The following is a 14,497-nucleotide window of genomic DNA, read 5'->3' on the forward strand; positions in this document are numbered from 1 at the left end:
CTGAGCTAAAAACAATCATTCAGGAGGCCATTGATGCATCGATGTTCCAACACTTTTGTGGGTCATGCAAAATTTCTGCCACCTCATCACTAATGATGGCAGGTATATTCAACATATCGTAACCTAAATCCGAATATCTGTAGTGACATTTACATGTTGAATAAAGTGCGCGCATTTTGTACTTTGTAACAAATTTACCTTTTTTTCATATAGTTCAATAATTTTCACCCTTTAAGTAGGGACTGGAAAAATTCCCTTTTTGCAATAAATGCAAAATAGATGTGAATTCTATCTTAAAATGCAAAAATGCAAAATTAGTTAATAGACATTGTTTCTTAGTTAATTGTATCCAGATGTGCTGTTTATAAGAGATAGTTTGAAATAGTTTAATTTTCTGCATACAGTATTGAAAATATAAGCACTTACTGGCATTGCACATAATCTGGCGAAGCCCAATTTGGAAAGATAATGTGTGCAAGAACCTACTTACAAAATAAAGTGTATGAACTCAACGATGTATCAATACATTTAATGATTAGGTGCTGTACCAAATCTGGATGGTTGAATGGTCTGTTTAAGATACACATCACGTAATGCAACTTAGTACTCAGCCGTGGGACCTAGCATTTTATAAGAAAGAAACACATATGTTTGTTTGTTAGCTAAAGTTCAAAAGACTGTATAATGCAGACAGTTTTAATGTCACAGATTAGATGGCAGATTGAACTGAAGTTGCAGCGAACACCGCTAGAGGTCGGGCCTGAACTACATCGTGAACGATACTCTGCTAACTTCAACAAGCAACTGTGTGGTAACCATTCCCAAATACTTTGTGTTGTGCAGTGCCGGTCGTTTTCTTTCCTTATTTTGAAGTAAGTGAAGCAACTAATCCTGGTCCATCACGGATTTCGATTATGACCCTTACAACATTATAACAGATCGGCGATCCCTGTAACAATGTGTCAGTTCTGCTGTAGGCTGCTGTCCAGCAAAATAGAAGTGGTGTTGTTTCCCCACATCACTCCTTCCCCTGTGGCGGTCAGAAATTCTAGTCCGTTTACGCTTGTGGTCATCTGTTACTGTAGCCTATAGCGCCTGCCCTCTGCGCTATAACGACTCGAAAACAAAATCTGTGACGCTTTTCGATGGTGCTGAAATTCTTCCCCTAATGTTAAAATTGAGTTGCTGTTTATTCGGTTCTACTCCTGTGCTAAGTGTCTTGTCAATTCTGTCTGTAGCATTGCCAAGCAGTGGTCGTAGGGCTATGAAAGCCCATGAAAGATCAAAATTAGTAGTCTGCAGATTTTTTAATTTTCAAATTGGGTGGGAAAACACAAAATAATTGTGTCCAGAAACACCTTTTATCAGAGAAGCATTCACTTAAATGGTGGAAAAATACTGCTGCTTTTCAACAGAACAGTCGTTTTTAAAAGCGCAAATACAGCCAAATGAAAAAACAAAGACCATTCCGGAAGAAAAAGATGTTGAAGTTTTTGCAAAAGCAAACATTCCAGTGAAAAATTTCCCAATCAGCACTTTTTAACAGTCAGTTTCAAAGAACTAATAATTTGTACGTCTTCACTGATGTAGTGTGACAATCTTTTAAATGTGTGCGTATAACGATTTAAAAACAAAGAAAATAGGAGCGAATTTTGATAAAAATAAACACAAATTTTGCAAAAAGTAGATGTGAATTTTGCCAGAAGTAGATGCTACATTTTTCAGTCCTTGTACATAAGAAATTTTTATGAATCACTGAAAAACGAAAAAACACCTTATGAATTGCCAAGTAAGAGGATTAAGAACGGAAAGACTCACCATGGTTTAATATCAAAATTTGGTTGAGGAAGCAAGATCATTCAACTGTTAGTTCAAAATTAATGTGGAAAAATCGACAGGCAAAAGTTAATAAAAACTCATATGACTATAAAAAGATCAGTGTGGGAAGTGTTCATATACTTCCAACATCATGCCTTAGCAGAAGATCTTGTCAAGAATCTGAGAAAATTCTGGTCTTATGCAAAATCACTAAGAAGGTTGAAGGCTTCTATGCAGCCACTCATTGATGAGTCTGGTGTGGCAATAGAAAAGAGTAATTTTTATGTATTGCCTTAAATGATCACTTACATATATGAACTTTAGCAACTGTTATATTGGAAAATAAATTTTGTTTTGTTTTATATTTCAGTTTTTGAGTGCTGTAACATCAGAACATATACTTTCTGTACTATTAAAGCATCTCCATCAAATGATTCCTTTTGTCACCAACTTTTCAAATGTTACAAAAGGATTAGTGAAGAAGCTGGTTGAGTTGTGGTCATGTGGAGAAGAAACTATCAGAGTTCTGGCATTTATGTGCTTATTGAGATTAACAACCAGTGAGCAGAAATCACTGCTTGACAAAGTACTGAAGGTTTGTACACTGTTACAGCTCCGTAAATTTTAAGTTTTCTGTCTGTTCATTGTTTGCTGTGTTTCCATTTAGATGCATTTTGAACATCATTTTCTAAATACAGTGCTCTTAATTTGTGAAGAATATAGGAAACACTCTTGAGGTAGGTAGTAAACATACTTATGAGTTTTTAAATTATTCAAATGTATGTAATTTGTTTTTCTGCCGGCTACATTGCTCTTTTGTGTTGAAATAGGTCGTGCAAACACGTTGTTTGTTTTTGATATATTGTAAAACAAAGTCTGTAGAGGAATTACTAAACAGGGGAGCAGTGACTTGTCTCACAGATGTATAAAAAATTGTTGGTCTCTTGACTTGACCTTTTTGCTTAGAATGACAAATAGGATAATAGTCAATGAGACAACAATTTTAGTGAGCTATAGCTGAAATTAATATATTGAATGATGACCATTAGGTTTGTATTGTTTGGCTTATTAGTTGAGTGTCAGACTATGAGTCCAAAGCTGTGGGTTCAGTCTCCAGGCAGTCCTAGAATTTTTATCTATCCCTTATCACATCTTGTACCTCAGGCAATGTTTGTTAATATGAAAAATGACAAGTTCCCGCCTGGTATGGAGTTTATGTTAAATGTAGGCCCCACTGACTAGGTAAGAATAACACACACAGAAGAATAATACTGCAATCTGTGGTTCAGTCACTATTTCAAACCCAACCACCATCACTTCTTTTTTATTTAGGTTTTATTATTCCAGAAGATTCTCAAAATTTCTTAGGTTTGCAATGCTTGTATATTCTGGAATATTCTATGTTTGTATAAATAGCAAAACTCTGTGCCACAAGTTTAGTTCTGTTCTATCTGTTTGATGGTGTTCGTAATAAATGTGCTTTCAATGCTAAGTGATGGGCTTTATTAGTGACACTGCTTTCGGATTTGGACTTGATAGTGGTTATGACATGACATTGTTTGGTTGAGAAGATGGGTGTTTAAAAACATCTACATCACTTTGATTCCAAATAGGTAATGTAAATGCCTAGACAGACAGGAACCACAATGCAAACCGTAAATCATTTCCAAGGTTCAGGCGACCACTGGGTTTCAAAACAGCAACAAGTTAGCTGCACATCAGGCATTCATCAGCATTTTCTAGAGATGTTGGTTAGGACCTGATGAAATGATTCAAAGGATTTGACGAAGTCACCAAATACAACAGATGGGATGACATGTGTTTATCAAATGTTTACTTTTACATGGACGGCACAGCCCAGCACCAGTTTGAGGATAACGAAGAGAAACTTGTTAACAGGAACAAATTCCAGGCCAAACTGAAGAAAACATTTGTTGACAATCAGCAGCAGGTCAGCTTTGCAAAAGAACAGTTGAAGGAATGAGTGCAACATCATGGGGAAATGACACAATGTTACATACAGAATGTTTTGGTGCTGTGCCACATTTTTTTATCTAAATGTAACAGAAGCTGACAAAATCTCACACTTGATGAGAAGAGTCGCAGAAGACGTACCAGGCTCTTCAGGCAGAGGATATCGCAGGAACTGAGCTATTCACCAGGTGGTGGCAGCACACCGAGAAAATGTAATGGAAAGGGGCTAAATGAAAGAAGTATGACCGACTGCCAAATGTGATCCCTATGGTGATTGTTGACAACCACCACAACTTTGCCTCTCACATTCGCCAGATCGTAATAGTAGTAGTATGGCAGTTTATGGCAGCCAACTGTCAGAGACCGAGTTATCAAGGGGTGGCAGCCATGAATAACAACCCCTTATGTCAGGAGGTAGTAGAGAATATTGAAGAAGAGATGTATCGATCCTTAGCACCAGTCTCCACCACCAGTCAGATGCAGAAAGAAGAATGGACTAAGTGGACTGTGAGGTATGTGGCAGCTCTCAAATGATAACCCAGCATCCGACCAATGCACATACAACCAACAACTCTGTCAAGTATAATGCCCCACAAAAGAACAAACATTTGGAGAACAGAACATAATACACCACTGTGTTTTCATTGTGAACACACTGGACACCTTGTAAGCTACTGCAGAGAAAGGAGACAAGTGTTCTAGGACTACTGTGTTGCCAGATGTCAACCATCACAGTGAAGAACATGTAAGCTGCTTGACAACTGTGTTGAAGTGTATTCAGACTGCAGGCGTCCACCTGAATCCTAGAAACTGCCTCTCCCTCTTTGTTGCCAAAGAAATAATAATCTTGGGGCACCTAGTGAATGGCAATGGAGTCCGTCCTGATCCAGAAAAAATAAGAGCAGTCACATATTTTCCAACTCATCAGCACATTTTTGATGTGAGAAGTTTTCTTGGAATGTGGTCATACTACCAGCAATTCATAAATGACATCTGCACCAAGTCACATCTCTTGCAAGATCTACTGCAGGAAGATATCAAATTTTTCTGGAGTGAGGTGCAAGAAAGTGTTTCCTTTATCTAAATGAAGCACTAACGTCCTCTCCAGTCTTAGTGTTGTGTCATGAGAATGGCAAGACAGACCTTCATGCTGACTCTAGCAGTTATGGGATAAGTGCAGTTCTAGTACAAATTTAGGAGTGTACGGAGAAGATGATAGCTTATGCCTCTAGAGTACTTTCCAAATCCAAGATGAACTATTCTACAACCATGAAAGAGTACCTAGCAGTTGTCTGGGCCATCAACAAGTTCTGGCCATATTTATTTGATGAGCTATTCACCACTGTGACAGACTATAATTTTCTGTGCTGGATGATTATTTATTTATTTATTTATCCATCCTTAGACAATATACATTGTATGGATGTCGTCAGTGAATGTACAAATTATGGTATGAAGTCTAAATATTCTCTTAACAAATGCTTTACATTGTTTAATAAGCATAGGTATTTTAATGTAACACTAACATACATAAATACGAAGCCCTGCATACATGTTACATAAATGAAAAAAATTTTATTGTTTAATTAAATATACTAGGTGTGTTGATATGGAACAGACACAAATACATAGGCGTAAATACATAATACAGTGAAACCTCTTTATAACGTTCCTTCATATAATGTTTTCCTCTGTGTTACATCTGTTTTTTTTCGGTCCCGACTAAAAGCCCATATAAACAATGTTAAATTTTCCTCTTTACTGCATTTCCTCTATATTACAATTTCCTCCATGTAACACTCATATTTTTGGAACCCTAGTCAATTATTTACCTCTTTATAACATTTAAGTGATTGGATGTAGACACATCATTTTCTGTTCTGTGGATTCACAGTTTGCACCGGCTCGGAAAGCGCACGCTCAGTGTGTTTCATATGTCAGCGGCAGAACCTGGTCACATGACATGTGACGCACATTCTGCTTGCGATCTTTTTGGCGCCATTTACTTTCACCCATCCACCTACTGGGCCCCATGTTTTAATTACAAAAAACTAATCATTTGATACATTGATCATTTGCAATGAATATCATATTACAGTGTTGTGAAAATTTAAAATGTCATCTATGGCACCATTTGTCAAAACTGATTAGTGGTATCCCGATCTTCAGCAATGCCCTATAATTACTATTTGGAAACCTTCCTCTTTATAGTGTTTTCCTCTATACAGTGTTCAGAATTTGTCGTCCCTTGAAAAATGTTATATAGAGGTTTCACTGTACATGAATGACAAAAAATATGATGTCAGGTATAACTTATACAAGGTGTTCCCAAAAATTCTTTGGTTTTCGTTTAAGTGTAGTAACAGTGCTCTTGCAAAAACAGTTTTACAGTTTTTTTTGAAGAATATATACTGCTAATTTCTTTTATATTCTATGGTAGCTTATTATAGATTATCATGCCTCCATAATCAAGACTATCTAAATGGAGCCAATGACTCAACCTTGTGTTATGATCAACAATAATTTTATTCAAGCTATAATTTTCAAAATTATTTCTGATCTACATTATGGTCTGAAAAATAAACTGACAAGGAACCATCAGAATGCCCAGGTTTTTAAATAATACTTTGCAATGAGCCCATTTATTCCATTTTGCCAATATTATTACAGCTCTCTTTTGTAATCTGAAAATTGTTTGTATATTCTGGGTACTATTTCCCCAAAAGATTATTCCTTAGCTGAGGATGGCATGCACATAACCAAAGGAAGCTGACCTTACACAGATGTCGCTGCAAACTGGTGCAAGAACTCTAAGCGCTTAGTGTGCCGTGGAGACCCTCTTTGAGATAATCATGACATGTACATCCATTTTAGTTGGCTGTCGATGTGCAGTTCTAGGAATTTAGCGTTAGCTACATCTGTTATTGAAGTGTTGTGTAGTTTTAAATTTATGGATTTGTGCTTCTTGTTTATTCTAAATTACATGCTGTTTGTTTTCTTAATGTTGAGAGTTACTCTGTTCTCTGTAGACCATTTGTGCTAGTGCTTCAGTGGCTTTTTCCAATAGGTCAGGTGTCTTGCTGGCAATCCATACATTATTGTCATTAGCAAAAAGTATTTTTTCTCCATGCTCCACACATTGTGGGAAATCATTAATATAAATTAAGAGCAATTTTGGGCCCAAAACACTTCCTTGCGGGACTCCTATATTAACATACTGTGGGTCAGATAAGTGATTTACCACATATTTCATTGTGCTATGTTAAATTTCTACTCTCTACGCTCTGTTATTTAGGTACAATAGGAACCATTTATTTACCACTCCCCTGATTCCCAGAGACTCCAGCTTGTGTAGAAGAATGTCATGATCAGCAGCATCGTAGGCCTTTGATAAATCTAGGAAAATTCCACTTACATAACTGCCCTTGTCTAGTAATTCAAGAACAGTTTTAGTAAACTGAGCTATTGTGGTTTCAGTGCTACTGCCCAGTCTGAAGCCATGCTGTTCCTTGCAGAGGAGATTATATTTACTTAAGTAGCTCATAAGTCTATTTTTCATTAAAGTCTCCACTATTTTGGAAAATACTGGAAGTAAAGCAATTGGCCTGTAATTTTCTATGTTTTCAACATCACCTTTTTTGTGAAGATGTATGGTTTTAGCTAGTTTCAGGTAGTCTGGGAAGCAGCCAGTCTTGAAAGACTGGTAAATTATGTCAGTTAAAGGGACTTTAAAGCTGTCTATGGACTCTTTTAACACAGTCCTGTTGAGGATTTGTTTTTTAATTGTTTTATGGTACTTCTTACTTCTCTTTCAGTAGTGGGTAGCAGAAATATTGAATCTTTCATGTAATTTTGCTCTGGAATATCAGATCTTTTTGGAAATTTGCTCTGCAGGCCTTTTGCAATACTAGTGAAGTAGCCAGCTCTTTTTGATCACTGTCTTGCCTGATTTTATTGTTTGCCTCTTTTTTTTTATTTCCAGTCTCACGAAGTCCAAGCAGCTTTACTTTTGTTATTTGCATGTTTTATCAGTTTGTTGTTAGCTGACTTTTTAGCTGCCTGAACTACCTTTCTGTAGATTTTTTGTAATTTTTGTAATAGCTTACCAAACCACGGTCACTGAATGTATTCTTTATAGAGCTGTCTAAAGGTTTGGGCAGATTTTGTAATCCCACTGATAATCCATTTCGTATTGCACTGTGCTCCAACAGTAAGAAGGACTTTGGGAAACAATTCTTCAAATTTGAGCTTAAACAATGACATGAAATGACAGAACTTTTTGTTGTCATCTGTTTGTGCACATACATCGTCCCAGGTTTTGTGACTTAACACTACAGTAAAATTTTGCATGGCTGATTTGGAGTAGATTCTTTTGTATGCATGTAGCTTGGTAGCTTTTCCCAAAGGAACATTTATTTGTATAATTTGACAAAGATGGTCTGAAAGTCCCAGATTTTTGAGTACTAAGTCAGTTTTCTGTGCCAATATCAGTGGCTATATGATCAATAGTAGAGGCTGAGTGTGTCGTTATCCTTGTTGCACAGCTGACTAGTGATGTCATTCCAAAGCTACATAAAATGTTCAGAAAAGCATTAGTAGCATCATCTATTTTTGCTGTGTTAAGATCCCCACATAGCAGGATGTTACTTTTAGTGTTTGATCTCTGTTCTAGACACACTATTAATTTTGCACAGGATATGTCAAACGAGGATAATGGAATGTAGTCGAATTAAGTCGGGTGGTGTTGAGGGTATTAGATTAGGAAATGAGACACTTAAAGTAGTAAAGGAGTTTTGCTATTTGGGGAGCAAAATAACTGATGATGGTCGAAGTAGAGAGGATATAAAATGTAGACTGGCAATGGCAAGGAAAGCGTTTCTGAAGAAGAGAAATTTGTTAACATCGAGTATAGATTTAAGTGTCAGGAAGTCATTTCTGAAAGTATTTGTATGGAGTGTAGCCATGTATGGAAGTGAAACATGGACAGTAAATAGTTTGGACAAGAAGAGAATAGAAGCTTTCGAAATGTGGTGCTACAGAAGAATGCTGAAGATTAGATGGGTAGATCACATAACTAATGAGGAGGTACTGAATAGGATTGGGGAGAAGAGGAGTTTGTGGCACAACTTGACCAGAAGAAGGGATCGGTTGGTAGGACATGTTCTGAGGCATCAAGGGATCACCAATTTAGTATTGGAGGGCAGCGTGGAGGGTAAAAATCGTAGGTGGAGACCAAGAGATGAATACACTAAGCAGATTCAGAAGGATGTAGGTTGCAGTAGGTACTGGGAGATGAAGAAGCTTGCACAGGATAGAGTAGCATGGAGAGCTGCATCAAACCAGTCTCAGGACTGAAGACCACAACAACAACAACAACAATTACTGTATTGCATCTTTAATTATCTTGTGGATTTCTTTCTCCTGTTTGTGTGAGGAGAGATGTTATTAATGTTAACCAATCAGGACATGTACCTTTTGGAAACATTTCATTTATAATGTTGAACACGGTATAATTGTCAAGGAATACAAAAAGTGTTATTGACATTACACACAACAGTGACCAGTCTCAGTCTGATGATTGTGATACTAGTAGAATGGTATACACATAATGTGACAAGTTTTTTACGAAATATTTTGAGATGATAGCTTTAGTGCTTATACTTCAAAGTGTTTTTCTTCACCGTGAGAGACAATGTCACTTCTTACTTTATATTGGAGTTCATTCTTAATATAAATATGTGACCCTCTCCCTTTAATTGAAATTCTACAATAAGAAGATGCTAGTATATATGAGGGTAAAGTTACATAGACAATTTCACTTTCCTTGCACCAGTGCTCAGTGATGCATATAACAGAGCTATTTAGGGTTTGCAATTCGACTTCAAGTTGCTACACTTTGTTTTTGATACACTGAATGTTTTGGTGGAACACTGTTAGACATTTAATTGTGTTTGTATTCTTGATTTTTTTTTTACAAAAGCACAGTTACCTATGTGAAGTGCTTCACTGCAGTTACCACCAGACACTAATGCATTGTTTAAGCTTAAGCTACGAGAAGTATCAGCTACTTACGTAAATTAATTTGCATAAGACCATTAGCTGTTAAGCCAGTTTTTTCTTGTTCAGGGCTGTTTGGATGTTGGTCTATGCTACCATTTACTCTAAAAAAGCATTCCTAATAGCTCTGATATATTTAGGATTTCATTTAAGTCGCCTTTTTCTGCGATAATTTCACTTACTTTGTCACAAAAGTTTTTTGCCTTCGAAATTCAGGTGCAACCCTTGTTTGGTATTTAGGCATCTGTCCAATTTACTTATATCAACTACTCTTATATTTTCAAAACAAAGTACACAACTGTTTCATTTTGATGTTCATTTTTCAAATCACCTTGTTGACACTCTAATTATATACTAGGTCATACTTATGAGCCTGAAGTATTGCCAAGTCAGCTAAAGAGATGGGCACTGAGACTTCAGGATTATGACATCACAGTGTTATTCAAAAGTGGATGCAAACAAGGACTTCAACTGTCTTTCGAAAAAGCCTTTGACGGAAAACAGCATTGTGAACAAAATCTCAGTCATCACCTCATTAAATGATGTACTGACTAACTCACCTGCTACACTATCAACAAGGCTGAGTAGACTGCTGAAGCTCTGGAAACTGCAATAATTTGTGTAGAAGGCATTTTGAAGCATGGAGCCTCTCCTGCTCCCCTCCCAAGTGATGAGCTCTGATTGTGAAAAACTTTTGTAATGAAGACTAGTATTGGGATGACAACTGTGTACCATCCACATATGAATGGCCACACAGAATGCTTCAGTAAGACATAGGCAGATATGTTCTCAATGTACACTGATGTCGAACAGAGAGATTAGGTTATAATACTGCCCGTCATGACGTTTGCATATAACATAGCGAAGCAAGACTCTTCAGGCTTCACAGCATTCTTTGTGGTCCCAGATCGTGAGGACAAAATGCCGTTGAATACACTGTTCCCATTTCAGATGGCTGATACTCAGGATAGAAGAAACAATACAGCTGGTTCATATATGGTCAGTGCATGACCAGGAGAAAGACCAAGAGCACTTTAATGCCAACCAGTAACCAGTGAAATACAGCACGGAAGACTTGGTATTGTCTGTGCAGAAAATGGGGCTGTTGGAAAAGTTAATGAAGAACTATTTTGGGCTGCATTGTATCCTTTGCCACTTGTTGAATGTCACACCCAAAATTGAGGATTATGACTCTTTGTGAAGAATACAAAATCACAGAGACATTCTCCATGTCCTTTGGATGAAGCTCTACTACTACCAAGAGATATACATTGATGATGATGATGATGATGATGGGAGGTTCAAGGAAACTGAAGACCAACTGAGTGGTCGTGAAGCGTTGGTGGTAGAGGATACCTTCAATACTCATCATAGCAAAGAGGATATAGCAACATGACCAGAACGCGAGGATCTACCAGTGCTTCCTTATGGAGGACCATTGAGAACGTCTAGATCCAGGGTGCTGTACTTGGTTTCAGTGAGGACTTCTGAAATTGCAGGTTGCTGTTTCTTCAGGAGAGGAAGCAATGCTACAATCTCTTCTGCATGTGGTGTGGTATAATGATTAGCATCAATGACTGATATACTGTGGGTTGCCAGTTCAAAACCAGCTCCCAGCAGTTATTTGTTATTTAGTATTTATCATTTCTGGAAGATTTTTGAAATTTCTTCTGTTTGTATATTCTGCAGTATTTTGATGTTTCTATAAATAGCAGCACTCTATGTCCAAGAGTACATTTCTTTCCTGCCTGTACTTTAGTGTCCCTAATAAATAAGCTTTCAATGCTGAGTGTTATATTGCACTGACGACCTTGCTTTCGGATTTGGACTGGATTATGGTTACGACATGATAATAAAAAGATTGCAGTCACAGTCATTCAATTGACTTGTCTGAGTATGATTCATTTTCCATGTATTGGATTGGAAAGGTTATTAGATACCATTGTTGTTTCTCTGAGGATTTGGAATCCTCAATCTCAGATCACATCTTAATCACTGAGATTCACATGTTACATTGTATTTATTAAAAGATTGTCATTAAGCAAATTTTTATATCATAATCTTGCACACACGCCCGGTGCAGTAACGGTATCCACAAGCATTACCCTTCCACCATCTGTATTACTAACCAGTCACCCCAGAACTCAATACCAGTTGCATGTTGCCTATTTGATGACATCCAGGGCCAACAAAAATTTGATTTTCAATATTTCGCAAAATTATTGACCGAATTTAAAAATTTTAAGTGCTGCCATAATCTACTTATTAAGAGGTATAATCTTATGTTAACAGTTAACCCACTAAGACAAGTAAAACAGCTAGACACTTTGTATATGTCTTGAGGCAGCATAGCTGATTGCACACAAATATATGGACTTCATTCGTGTACCGTTTGGGAATGAGAGTCTTAGTGACTTCCAATAAACTTTACACACAATTTCAAACATTTACAAAATTTTTGCTTTCTGACACCTTCCCACAAACGATGAAAGGAGAAAAGTGTTTTGCATACATTTCTGCTATTCACGCTGTAAGACTTCAGCCTTAAACATGGGGTTTTAATTTATTACTTCTTTACTATCATTTCTATTCATAGCACAGTTTGCAGACAGTTTCAGCATATATCACAGAATGTAACTATGAAATTCTGTCATTTTAGACACACAATTCAGGAGATATGACATCACAAATATTGAGATATATGATAAAATAGTTTTGCTTAAAAAGGAGCACAAATTACCCACACTATATTCATCCAGTGCTTCATAATTAGAGCACTTAGCAATTTACAACAACCTTTAAGCTTTATTTCAACCTTTTTAAAACTTTTTTGCTTACATACTGAATGTTAAATACTGAACACTTAAACTCAGTTTAGAGTAATAAAATTGTTTGAAGCTGTTTTATACATGGATGTTCAATTCTTTAAAGAATCAGGGATTTACTGCTTTTTGTATATTCGGTCACTATGTTAATAGTTTTTGTTGTAGACCTCATTAGTAACTACGTTGTTTATACCTTTTATGAGAGGTGTGTCTCATTAAGACCCAGTATGATATCTGCAATGGCTGGCAATATTTCAAACAGCACTTCACATAGCTTAGAATATTTTTGACTGCCCTGTTAGAACTAGGGATCTCTCTCTGAGATTCTTTTGTTCCTTTTGTTTGTCAGAAGTGTTGCATTTGTTCTTGTTTTTAACGATATTATGAAAAGGATAGTTGCTACTCACCATACAGTGGATAGGTACAACAAAGAGACTGTCAGAAAGTGAGCTTTTGGCCAATAAGGACTTCATCGGAAGTAGACAATATACATGCGAGGGCATGCACACTTGCACACCCACACCCTGGCTGCTGAGGCCAGACTGCAAGGAGCAGCACATGATGGGAGAGGCTGCTGGGTGGTGGGGTAAGGAGGAGAGAAAGGAATAGTAGGGTAGGGGTGAGGGAGGGCTGGTGGAGTGCTACTTGTGGGAGCGTACAGGAGCGAGGTGGGGAGAGGGTAGGACAGCTAGGTGCATCCAGGAGGTTAGATGAAGGGCCAGGGGGGGGGGGGAGGGGGGGTAGTGGAAAAGGAGAGAAATAAAAAGACTGCAGGTGTGTTGGTGGAACAGAGGGCTACGTAGCACTGGAATGGGCACTACTAAAAAATACCAAACTGTAATATTAATGGCATTAGCAATAACGTCAAGGTAGAGAAATACTAATGTCATTTTTTTTTTTTTTTTTTTTTTTTGTTATGCTCCCAGAATTTCTTTGTGCTCTTTCCAACACAAAATAGTGACCTACTTGCATGTAACAAATATTGAAGTTTTATCAGTATAATGGTTCAAAAGATAGTGGTATTATTTTTCACCTTCCTCTCTGAAATCGAAGCCAGTGGGCAAAATTTGTGCAATAGCAGAGCGCTGCATCTTTAGTATCTTGCTAGACAAGAGATATTGTTTGATTGAGACAGTAGAAAGCCCCCAATGGGAAAAAGACATTTTTACTTGTAAACACGTCTGACACCACTGTAGTTTTGCTCACCTTCTTATTGCTTCCAGTTTTAAAATTATTTCATTTGAAAGTATGTCTTTGACTGAAGGATTTACTCACATCTGAAATTCAGGGAGGATTTTATTTATAATATATTTTTATTTTTTAAGATGCTTATTTAGTAACAGTCTGTAACTGCCACACCAAGATGTCAGCCATTACTGACACTACAAAACAGTTCCATATGTACAATTAAATTGAATAAGGCTGTTCAGTTAAAACTCATTACAATGCAGTGCAGTGATACGGATTACTTGTTATAGCAGCTTTTTGTATTTGGTGAGCACAATTTTTTTAATTTGGTGAGTGGCATTAGATTTGGCTAAACATCCCTGGTTTATCTATTTAGATCCACCATTTGGTTGTGGACAATGGAAAACTAGGGGAAAACCATAAGAAGAGCCTTCAATTTCATGTCATAAGTACTAGTATTTATCCTTTAGAAAAAGTTGTGCAAGGAATATGGATTTACAGATGAGACTATCAGCTTATATAGTACAATAGACAGGATTAGACAAATTCTGTGGATTCATGCACAAATGAGGACATAATCACACAAAGTTAAAAAAAAGTAGGCTGTACATAGGAAAATGTCATTAGGATGGCTG

The 14,497-nt window shown here is 37.0% G+C and overlaps 1 protein-coding gene across 2 annotated transcripts in view; it reads left to right on the forward strand.

The window, feature by feature from the left end:
- Window positions 1–14,497, forward strand: part of LOC126194494 (nucleolar complex protein 2 homolog) — a 125,526-nt gene that overhangs the window by 39,854 nt on the left and 71,175 nt on the right. For both annotated transcript variants that reach the window (XM_049932770.1, XM_049932771.1), the window contains exon 6: window positions 2,189–2,413. In XM_049932770.1, coding sequence (XP_049788727.1) covers window positions 2,189–2,413 — 225 coding nt within the window. The remainder of the gene's footprint in view (window positions 1–2,188; window positions 2,414–14,497) is intronic.

The sequence above is a fragment of the Schistocerca nitens genome, chromosome 1, assembly GCF_023898315.1.
Source record: "Schistocerca nitens isolate TAMUIC-IGC-003100 chromosome 1, iqSchNite1.1, whole genome shotgun sequence".
NCBI lineage: Eukaryota > Metazoa > Arthropoda > Insecta > Orthoptera > Acrididae > Schistocerca > Schistocerca nitens.